General features: G+C 43.9%; 1 protein-coding gene across 1 annotated transcript; it reads left to right on the top strand.

The window, feature by feature from the left end:
* The first annotated feature begins 4,193 nt into the window (after positions 1 to 4,193).
* LOC123168644 (putative F-box protein At1g33530) lies at positions 4,194 to 9,442 on the top strand. The gene is made up of 4 exons (XM_044586521.1): positions 4,194 to 6,386; positions 6,472 to 6,669; positions 7,345 to 7,441; positions 7,978 to 9,442. The coding sequence occupies exon 1, from the start codon at positions 4,255 to 4,257 to the stop codon at positions 5,374 to 5,376; it is 1,122 nt and encodes a 373-aa protein (XP_044442456.1). The 5' UTR covers positions 4,194 to 4,254; the 3' UTR covers positions 5,377 to 6,386; positions 6,472 to 6,669; positions 7,345 to 7,441; positions 7,978 to 9,442.
* Positions 9,443 to 11,992: the final 2,550 nt, after the last annotated feature.

The raw sequence follows: 11,992 nt of genomic DNA, 5'->3' as shown, positions 1-11,992 counted from the left end.
GTGTACGCGTAATGTCGGTCCGGGCCGCTTCATCTAAAAATACCGCTGAATCAAAGTATGACATGCTGGTAAGCAGTATGACTATTATCGCCCACAACTCACTTGTGTTCTACTCGTGCATATAACATCTACGCATAAACCTAGCTCGGAAGCCACTAATGGGGAACGCGGTAATTTCAAAAAAATTCCTACGTACACGCAAGATCATGTTGATGCATGGCAACGAGAAGGGAGAGTGTTGTCTACGTACCCTCGTAGACCGTAAGCGGAAGCGTTATGACAACGCAGTTGATGTAGTCGTACGTCTTCACGATCGACCGATCCTAGCACCGAAGGTACGGCACCTCCGCGATCTGCACACGTTCGGCTCGGTGACGTCCCACGAACTCACGATCCAGCAGAGTGTCGGGGAAGAGCTTCGTCAGCACAACGGCGTGATGACGGTGATGATGAAGCTACCGGCGCAGGGCTTCACCTAAGCACTACGGCGATATGACCGAGGTGGATTATGGTGGAGGGGGGCACCGCACACGGCTAAGAACAATGTCAACTTGTGTGTCTATGGGGTGTCCCCCTCCCCGTATATAAAGGAGTGGAGGAGGGGGAGGGCCGGCCCTCCTAATTCGCGCCCCATGGGGAGTCCTACTCCCACCGGGAGTAGGATTCCCCCCCTTCCCTACTTGGACTAGGAGTGGAAGGAAGTGGGAGGAAGGAGGAAGGAAAGGGGGGGGGGGGCTGGCTCCCTTCCCAATTCGGATTGGGCATGGGGGGGCCCTCCTTTGCTCCCTTCTCCTCTCTCCCACTAAGGCCCAATAAGGCCCATATACCTCCCGGGGGTTCCGGTAACCTCCCGGTGCTCCGGTATATTCCCGATCTCACCCGGAACCATTCCGATGTCCAAATATAGTCGTCCAATATATCTATCTTTATGTGTCGACCATTTCGAGATTCCTCATCATGTCCATGATCATATCCGGGACTCTGAACTACCTTCGGTACATCAAAACACATAAACTCATAATACCGATCGTCACCGAACGTTAAGCGTGCGGACCCTACGGGTTCGAGAACTATGTAGACATGACCGAGACTCATCTCCGGTCAATAACCAATAGCGGGACCTAGATGCTCATATTGGTTCCTACATATTCTACGAAGATCTTCATCGTTCAAACCGCATAACAACATACGTTGTTCCCTTTGTCATCGGTATGTTACTTGCCCGAGATTCGATCGTCGGTATCTCAATACCTAGTTCAATCTCGTTACCAGCAAGTCTCTTTACTCGTTCTGTAATGCATTATCCCGCAACTAACTCATTAGTTACATTTCTTGCAAGGCTTAAAGTGATGTGCATTATCGAGTGGGTCCAGAGATACCTCTCCGACAATCGGAGTGACAAATCCTAATCTCGATCTATGCCAACTCAACAAGTACCATCGGAGACACCTATAGAGCACCTTTATAATCACCCAGTTACGTTGTGACGTTTGGTAGCACACAAAATGTTCCTCCGGTATTCGGGAGTTGCATAATCTCATATTCATAGGAACATGTATAAGTCATGAAGAAAGCAACAACAATATACTAAACGATCAAATGCTAAGCTAACGGAATGGGTCAAGTCAATCACATCATTCTCTAATGATGTGATCCCGGTAATCAATTGACAACTCATGTCTATGGTTAGGAAACATAACCATCTTTGATTCAACGAGCTAGTCAAGTAGAGGCATACTAGTGACACTCTGTTTATTTATGTACACATGTACTAAGTTTCCGATTAATACAATTCTAGTATGAATAATAAACATTTATCATGATATAAGAAAATATAAATAACAACTTTATTATTGCCTCTAGGGCATATTTCCTTCAGATGGAACGTGTCAAGGAGGGTTTCGGAGGAGGGTTTCTAACCTACAACATCAGAGTGGATGATGATCAATATGCAAAGGGAGTGTAAGCCAGGATGTTAGTGCCCTCACAATGGTGGGCAGCTCCAGAAACATAAGGACAATGCATCAACTACGACTGCAGATGCAAGCATTCGAAAATATATACATTGCACGAGTTGGAGCTAAGCCTCTATTCCAAATCGGTAGCACCGATGGTGGAGGCGTGGAGATGGACCGTTAGGAGAGGGAGTGGGAGCCTCGAGAAATTAAGAGTGTCCAACTAACTAAAAAGGAGAGAAGAGAGAAAACAGACATTCAATCGCATTAACACAAGATGGCATAATAGAATGTGAGACTAAAATGAACAAAATAACAACAGAATTCATAAATTCAAAAGAACAACCATAAAAATGCATGCGCCCTTTTCTTATGTGATTGGGGAAATTAAGTACATGAGGTCTCTTCGTACGGCGTCTATCTCTCATGTTTCTCGTGGCCAGAATTTGGTTAGTGATTTCTAGCAAAATCTGCGCGAGTTGAGGATAGAACAGTGGTCTGGTACCCTAGAGGTAACTGAATTATGTAAGAAAGATTGTAATTTGAGCATCATATAGGAAATTGGGGTTTCTTCCGCTGGGCCATGCGACCAAAAAAATGCTAGTATTGTACGAGAATTATCGGACTTAATATTTTTACTGGATAAAAGTGTTATTAAATTCAGTAGTTGTACAGAATATATGGATCTCCGAACATTTAAAGCACGCAAGAATGCCTCAAAAAATGTTAGAGATTGCTCCTCCTCCCCAGCGTCGCCTCCCCGAGCGGGGCGACCGGGGGCTCTCGTCGCCCCTCCCAGCCCTCCCCTCCCCCTCCTTCCCTTCCGCCGTCGTCGGCCTGGGCCACCGGGCCTTGCCCGCGTGGTGCCGGCGGCGGCGGCCCCGGCCTTCCCCCCCCCCCCCGCATGGCGCCTCGGCTCGGGCGGACGGCGGCCGACGGGGGTGCTCCTCGGCGACAATGGATCCGGCGGCGGCGCGGCTCCCTGGGCGGCGGAGTGCTGGGTGGCGTGCGGGCGGTGGCGCGGCCGCTTGGCGGCGGGGCGGCGCGGTGGCTCGCGGCGGGCCTCCCCGGCCCAGATCTGGGCCCTTTTGGGCTCGATCTGGGTATGGGTGGGCCTGGCCCGGTCTGCTTGTGGTGTCTCCGACGGGTCAGGGGCGTGACTCGTGCTGGGGGTGGTGGCGACGGTGGCTCGCCTTCTGCAGCGCGGCGACGGGGGCTTCGCGAGCCCGTTTCGGGCTCGGCTGGGTCGGGGGTGGCCCGGTTTGCCCCTGTGCTGCGTCCGGTCGGATCCCGCCGGGGGCGGTGGAGGATGTCCCCTCCCGCGAGGCTGCTGATGTTGCCGCTCCTGGTTCCTGGTTGCGTCGTCTTGTTTCCGTCGGTCCCGTTTCGTTTGCCATGGTGAGACAGCGATGGAGACTGCTCGACCGTGGTGGCGCAAGTTGGTGGGCGGTGTGTTTGGTGGCGCGGGATGGATCGTCTGGGGTCGTGGTTGGTGGGTGGTCGGGAGAAATCATTGTCGGCAGGGCCGGCACCGACGCGGTGACGCCCGTGGGCGCCGCCGTGCCTTCCTGAAGGGCGTCGGGCATACCCCTTCCACCTCACCCCTCGCGTACCGGGGGAAACCCTAGGACATGTCCGGGCAACAGCGTCGTCATCGTCGCGATCCTTCTTGAAGGTGTTGTTTGGTATGCGGTGGTCCGGAGTGCTAGGAGCGTGGTGGAATTTTCCGGTGGACGCGGCGGTTGCGGGTCCTCATCGTTTTCGTTGATCCGCCGTTGTTGGCATTATTTTCTCTTCAGTTCCTTTTTCGTTTCTTTTGGGCTTGCTTGTGCTGAGGCCCCAGCAAGTGTATCGTGTGGTCGTTGCTTTATAATATAAAGCGGGGGGCAACCCTTTTTCGGAAAAAATGTTAGAGGCCTTTTACGTTAATTACTGGATACGCCGTCATTGTAAAAAATAATTTGCAGCTTCGATGTTATTGTTGTAAACTTTTCATGTCTTACATTATTCTGATAGAGAAACCAGAGTACGCGCACAAAATTTTGTTTTCTGCGAGAACTGACTGGTTGTCGTTGAGAGAGCTTATTATTATTATTATTATTATTATTTTGGTGCCCTTGAGAGAGTTTTTTTGTTGTTTGTTGAGAAATACCGTTGAGAGAGGTGACTAAGCCAAGCCCAGCCCGTTGGAGAGCAGCCCAAATTGCACATCCGCGAGACGAGATCTACCTCTCCGCCGCTGCTACAAGCCCACAACTCCAGAGTCCTGGCACAGATCTGGACCTCCCGGTGAGTGACCATGGCGGAGGCCGCAGGAGCGACTCCTCTCCTCACTGGCCTCCCGGACGAGATCACCATCTCGGAGATCCTCGTCCGCCTGCCCCCCAAACCCCTCCTCCGCTGCCGCGCCGTCAGCCCCGCGTGGCGCCGCGCCACCTCCACCCGCGATTTCCTCCTGTCCCACCACGCCCGCCAGTCCGCCCTGCCCCTCCTCTACAGCCACAACGACGTCGCCGACGGCGGCCAGTCCCTAGACGTCACGCTCTTCGACCATCGTGCAGGAGTCGCCGCCGCCGACCAGTTCCAGCGCGTCGCGCGACTGAAGACGGCTCCCTTGGAAGGGGGGATCGACGGGAGTTTCACTCCCCTCTTCTACCCGGTGGCTTCCTGCGACGGCCTCCTCCTCCTCTCCATCGACTGTGACCTCTGCATCTGCAACCCGGCAACTCGACAGTATGCTCCCCTCGAGCAGCTCGATGGCTTCATGACCGTGGGGTTGTACCCTCACCCCCCTACCGGTCAGTACCGACTGTTGCTGTACCATGAAACAGATCAACGTGCCATCTATGTTTTCTCCATTGGCTCCAACCAGCCGCCGAGGCGCATAGGGCGCCCTGATCCGTTGGCTGACCACGGACTTCTGTTCCGTGGTAGCCTCCATTGGCACACCGGCAACCGGATAATGGTATTCGACACCACCACTGAGTCGTTCCGGCAGATCCGTTCCCCGGTTGCCCACGAGGAGGACTATGGACGACTGTTTGAGATGGGTGACATGCTTGGCATCTTCTTACTTAATGATGAAAAGACAACCGTTGATATTTGGGTGATGCAGGACTACCAAGGCGAGGTCTGGGCTTTCAAGTGTCGGGTTGAATTGCCGGTTGCCGAGATCAGGGACCAGTCTCAAAATTCTAGCCATTATGAGGAAGTGATGGTTGTTAATGGCGACGGCGAGTTGCTCGTGTTGGTCGGTTTTGAGGACTGGCTGTTTCAGGTTGATATTGATGGCAAGTTGATTGCCAGTTTCCATGCCAGAGGCCTCCCTTCCTATAATATTGTGCACAAGCAAACTCTTGTTCAACATACCTTCTTTCCGACACTCGAGGGTTATGTTATCAACGATTCGCCTTTCATTTGACCAGACCATTATGTTGTCAACGCTTAGGGTTATTGAGTGTTGTGGTGTTTCTTATTGGCCTAGCTCTCCATGTCCACATGACCTGTTGTATGTACCAACTAGAACCATTATAAGGCTTCTTTGTTCTTTGTTGATGAATATAAAAAAGTATGATCAAGAAGCTGTGAGTGTGGATTTTCATACTTTGTTGATCAAAAAGTATGATATTGAGTGCCAGATGTATTTTCATTGAATTCCTTTTGGGTTGAAGTGGCTGACGTGAGTGTGGATTCTAAAATTACAAGTCATTTGGTTCAGCCTCTGAAATGTTTGCCTATTGATCTGCCTCGTGTCTATGTTTTTTTGGAACTCAATAATGGTTCCATTACATCTGGTTAGGTATTGAACCATACTTTTACTTTTATAGTCCTGCTTTTGCGTTGCATCATTCGGTGTTGTATCAATCACTTCACTTTAGCTGCTAACCACTTTAAGGGATCAATGCTTCATCTGGTGTTTGATCTTAAGATAAGCTGGAGAAATGAAACTTGTACTGATAAGCAGAAGAAAGGCTTTCATTGTCCGGCTCAGCTCACAGATTGTGCTCCCCTTTTGATTCTGTAAGTGCCAGCTGTGCACTTTTTTTTCTTTGACCGGCACAGTGTGTATGAATTAGGCCCCCTATGAGCTGGCTTGTTTGTTTTTTATGTAGACAAGTTATGATCAAGAAGCTCCGGCTGTTTCATGGCTGGGTGAAATTCATACTTACTTTTGGGCAGAAGTGGCTAGCATGTTGATGTTAAAATTATTTTGTTGTTTTGGTCGGCGTTTGGAATAGTTGCCTGTCGATCTGCCTCATTTCTCTGCTTGTTTTTCTCTGAAATGAAGAATTGCCTTGTTTTTTATTGAGCTTCTTCTTTCTTAAAGATCATCCAGTGGTTTGTTTACTGGAACCTACTGTGTTATATAAATTCTCAGTACGAATTCTGGGAACTCAAAAATCAATTCTTGGTGTCATGACTGACCACCAGGTAAGACTAGATATCTGTTATCTTGTATTCCAGTTCTAGTATTTTAGGTACTTTGAACTCATATATGAAATTATTTCTTTTTCAGGACATGATATAGGATCCCTACAACTTGTGAATTTAAGAAGCATAAAAGGAAACAATTAAAGAGAACACAAGGAAAAAATGCTGTGAGTAACGTGCACAAGCCCAGTGAACACAGTCCACCCAAAAAAGATGATACTAATGATTATCCAAGGTTACTGGGAAATCTGCAGATCCGACCGGCTCATCTAATGGCAAGAAGGTATATGATTTATATATGGCTATTAAAATTCAAAATGCACCTACCTTATGTTTGTGGCAAGTCGACGACGGTTTTGCTTATCTTGAAGTCCCCATAGTATGGATGTGTGTTTGAGTGACTATTCTGGTTCTCGGAATCAGTTGTAAGTTGAGAATTGATAACTATATGGTAGATAGCTACAAAGCCAAATTACAAACCGAATTTACTTTGTATGCCATTTCCAAGGAGTGCCTGTACAGTTTATTATTAATGTTCCTTTTATGATTAAATTAGTGATATATTACACTAAGTGTTTATGTTTGGCATCTGCTGTTCCCTGGCTCAATGGTGCAAGACTGTAGTGTAAAGTGATGGCCTGATGCTAATATCTCATGTTTCTCTACAATATTGTAGCCTTTGCCTGTAGGATGTATCTAATGCTTTAACCATCTAATTTTCTAACCCATCGCACATCTTCAATCTGCATAATGCATGCGGTCTGTTATGGAATTTGTGTGCATATTCGTGCGCCTTCTACATACACTATGTGTTCTCAAATTCTCATGTGTTGTTTCTTATATTAATTGCAGAACAGATTGTACTTTTCTCAAACAAGGTTACACTGCTCAAATATCGAAGTTCTAACATGTATTGCATCGCTTTGTTCCGAAATGTAATATCTTGCTTCTATTGCAGTCCCAGCACACGCTTTACGTTCAACAATCACTAAGTATACTTGAGTTTAGTGGACTACCAATGTTGTTGAACATGAAAAGGAAGGGATAAAGGCAAGGTACAACATGCATCTCAATGACTTTTGCTATTTGCACTCTGCTAATTCTTAGATGTTAGATCATGTAGTTTTTTTTAAGAAACAATCCTGCTTTCTAAAATAAGTCTATAGTTAATTATTATTTTTACGACCGACGCGTTTATTACTTCATTTTTATTAATTGGGATGGTTGCCCTATTGCTTACAAGGTAATAACTGTTGGTACGCCGCCTGATATCAAGACGTAAATGAAGATAAAACTGATATTTTTCGAATCAAATGGAATGTTTGATAGATGAATCTGCTGTTGTACTTTATCCATGTATACATTATGAGTTTCTTGAGAAACCCTGTTCCTTCTAAGGGATGGATTGATAAATATCTTATAGTTAATCAAGTCTGACTTGTGATCTAGATGTTCGGCTTTATTTGACAAAATGAGGCCTTCACATAGATATTAATGGAGATGGAGTTCTGGAATTGATGTGCATATTTGTGCGCCTTTTACATATATTATGTGTTCTCATGTGTTGTTTCTTATATTATTTGCATGACAGATTGTACTTTTCTCAAACAAAGTTACGCTACTCAAGCGTCAAAGTTCTTTCATGTATTGCATCGCTTTGTACTGACAAAAGGCCTTCACACATATATCAATGGGTATGGAGTTCTGGATCTGTTCAGGTATGTTGAAGTGTCACAATTAGAGGTGCAATTCACTATTTTCATCTGCACCACTTTTTTCGGTACAAAGAATACTCTTCTGGCAATTGCCGCTCGTAATTTATGTCCGTAAGTTGGAGCAGAACTATGGGGATTTGTTTCTCAACTGTTTGTGTCACAAGGTGTTATGATGTACTTCAGCCGTTAGGACTTTCCCATCATTAGAAACTTAGTTCAAACGATTTATTGGACTTCAGTTAGTTTCTCGTAGAGGGAGAAATTGAGCTTTCTGCTGAAACATGAACAATTATACTCCCTCCGATCCATATTACTTGTCAATCAATATGGATCAGAGGGAGTACTGAATATTTCTACTGGTGTATGGTTACTTCTCTGGGAAAAAACAATGGTCGGGCCAAGTGCAATCTAAATTGTTGTACTGAATTGAGCTACTTTACTGAAGAAACAATGGTCATGTTTATCCACACTTTATTTAGGCAAGGAAAGTATATTCATATACAGGGCAAGCACAGTTTCAGTTTTGTGCCATAAAGAGAGGAGTTCAAGTGTTCTGTTCAGAACAGAGATGTCCATGTGTATAAGGAATGGCGAGGTATGGAGAAAATACACTATAATTCTTCCTGGATTCTATTTCTTCTACCTGAACCTGAAGGCATAGTATGACAGCATAGTGCGGCTAGCCGGCTACTATTAACAGAATTAACCAACAGCAGCTTGCTCTCTGATTTCAAATTAGCATGTTTCAATTAATTCATCTGTAACCTCTGCGCTTTATTCATATGAGCGCACAAACAAGACAATCATCAAAACAGTTTTATGTTCTCAGAAATCGTGCCTAAGTGCATTCTTCTCAGTTCAGAGATATGCACTAAGGAGGTTGATCTTAGCACACACTCAAGTAAAAGTAACTCTAGCAGAAGACAGTACAATGACTCCAATGCCATGAGAAACAGAGGCAAAGGGTAACCCCGGTATTGGTACGTCAAGGATGAGATTAACAAGAGTGTAGGAAAGCAGAAAGTGACATTGCCCGAGGAGGTACATAGCACCAGGTCCTGTACTATTAAATTCCAGCCAAAAACATACTCGCACAGAAGACCGCCGAGCAAAAGAGTTGATACCAAATCAACCATGTTTGATTTTATACTGCTCCATGCACGATACATATGCCACGAACACAACATAATTACCAGTTTCATCTCTCTCAAGAACATAGCAAATGGTGGACATGTTCAAAGCATCCGATGTGTCATGTTGGCATTAACTTTTTCTTCAGTGTTAAAAACTTAAAATTAGTTCCGGGAATACTTAAATATGGAATATTATGTCTTCCTACTGTAGAATACTCCCTCCGTCCCAAAATAAGTGACTCAACTTTGTACTAGCTTTGTACTAAAGTTAGTACAAAGTTGAGTCACTTATTTTGGGACGGAGGGAGTACATCCTATACCTTGCAATATTGGCTCCCTTCTCTGGAGATAACTCCTCCCTGTCTTACATGGTCTCATAAATTATAGAGAAACATGCTTGCATCTTTTTCACTATGCAAGGTATTTGATGGCTTGCTTCTATCAAAAATCATTTTCCCTGTTCTCTGTTAAATGATCTGTAGAGAAATTATAGTGTACTTATTGTTGGCATACTTGTCTTGCTTGGAGAAGATGTACAGTCTCTAAGGAAATGAAATGTTGCGCCTTTTTGTTAACTGGAATAATGCATCAAGTTGAGAAATATGAGTGTCGTATCCCTAAGGTAATGAAGAATTTTAGTTTTCAGTACGACTTCCACATCTCTATTTTTATGGATTTTGTTTGCAACCATATGATCGTGTAGACAATGTTTTGGCATTCCACCCTTCTTTTAGGTGTTTTTATCTGAATTCAATTGGTGAAAGACATGAATGATCTTTGTTAACACCATGATTCCAAGGAGTTTAATTTCAACTTGCCATATATACTCAAGACAGTTTTCTCTCATATATGTGGTGGTTATACCAAAATTATGCTAAGTGCTGTTCACAACAGGTATAGTACAACATTGATGTTCTGCACAGTGATATAACCTGGCTGCATATATCCACATCTTCATTCCAGATGCCAAGTGTATCTCCTTTGCTGTTAAACTAATGTACTCAATTGGATAGCCAACACTTAGATTTGTATCACGAGAATGAAGATATATGTCCTGTTGGAGAACACAGTTGTTTGGGTGGAAAATATAAAATGTTGGCAGAGACTTCATGTAGATTGTTGCATAAGAACCCACTGTTTCATGGATACACTAATAACTTTACCTTCTAAAATTCCATTTCATTCTACATTGATAACAATGGTCTGATGCTGAATTTACTTCAGGGTACAATACGTAGGCATGCATTTCTCATATAAGCCATGATCCTGGATGCCCCTTTTGCCTTTTTTTTAGAGCAGGCATGCTAGACCAACTAGCCTCAAGCTTAGCATGAAATATACATATATATGTATAGTGTTTTGTACACAATACATAGATAGCAGACACAGTAAAAGCTTTGGAACCATTCCACACAGAGTAGTCACTCGATGCTACTTTAGTTTACCTAGGCATCATATTTTTCATGTCAAAAAAAATGACCCATGCCATTGGCTTACGCTCCACCCTTTTTTTAGGAAACAATCAATATAGAAGGACTAGGATTTATATAGTTCACGTAGTTTGCTTGAAGGTTTGTATGGATTTACATAAGAGTTTCTTAGATTTAAGAAAATGGTGTAATGTATAAGGGATTTTTTTCCTTTCTGATTTTTTTTAAATTATTAAGATAATATTAATTAATAGTTTTGGTTTTGTTTTTAGATCACAAAATACTTTGTCTGTTATTAAGTCGAAATTAAAGAAATATTTTTTATTGATTATTGGTTGTAGGTCAAAATGGCATGTCAATTAAGGAAGCATCAACTAACTAAAGGAAATCTCCTTTCCCATGCAAGACCAGTACTTTTTTGTTTTCAGTAGACGGTTGCTTTAGTAAATTAGAATGTGATTGAATTTATATGTCTCCTTTAAAATGATATTCATACTGTACACATACAAGGGAGATCTGTGATACTACGTCACACTTGATCGACATTCAGGATTTAGAGAGAATATTTCCATGGTCAAAAAATAATTCTCCAGAAGGTTGTTAAAATCCAGAGATCACATGTCCATTTTTTGTGGCAAAACTTGGAGATCCCTAGGAAGATTAAAATGTGGTATTTTGGCTGGAGTGGATATCGATGTGTTAGAAACAATTAACTAGGAGATTGTCATTTTCTTTGTATCAGGAATAGTTAGAAACAAACAGAAGACTTTTTCGTTGCGATTACAACTGTATATGAAGAAGAAAAGCAACAACATGACATGTCTCTAAATAGGTGAGGTCCTCCTATTGTTGGTGGTGATTTTTTACCTTGTGAGAACACAAGAAGATACAAGTAGTGGTAAGAAGATATTGAGTTGGACCGAGAAAACAACCTGCAGGTTCACCTTGTACACAACTCTACTATGTTTCGGCAAGATCGAGGCAAGCGCTCAGTACCTATAGCTAAATCACTAGTGAGCTTCTCTTGGTTCAACACACACTACTGAAAACGAGCACTTGTAGCCAGTTTATTTGGTAGTGGATGCCGATTTGATCAAGACCGTTAGTACTCCTAATGGTGTAGATGGCAGTGTTACATTGGAAAAGTAGTGATGATATCCTTGCTGATAAAAGGCTCTAGGGGATGAAGTTGATTGTAGCACTGTGATGAACAACAACTTCCTATGAAACTGCTGCCATCAGAGCACGATGTTTCATAATGTTTTCGACCCACCCTCTCATTCTCGGTGCCTCTTATTCCATTATCTTCTTCACACAATATTATTTTG

Source organism: Triticum aestivum, chromosome 7D, assembly GCF_018294505.1.
Source record: "Triticum aestivum cultivar Chinese Spring chromosome 7D, IWGSC CS RefSeq v2.1, whole genome shotgun sequence".
NCBI classification, from domain to species: Eukaryota; Viridiplantae; Streptophyta; class Magnoliopsida; order Poales; family Poaceae; genus Triticum; species Triticum aestivum.
Note: the sequence above shows the minus strand (reverse complement) of the source record. Positions and strands in the feature narration are given on the sequence as shown.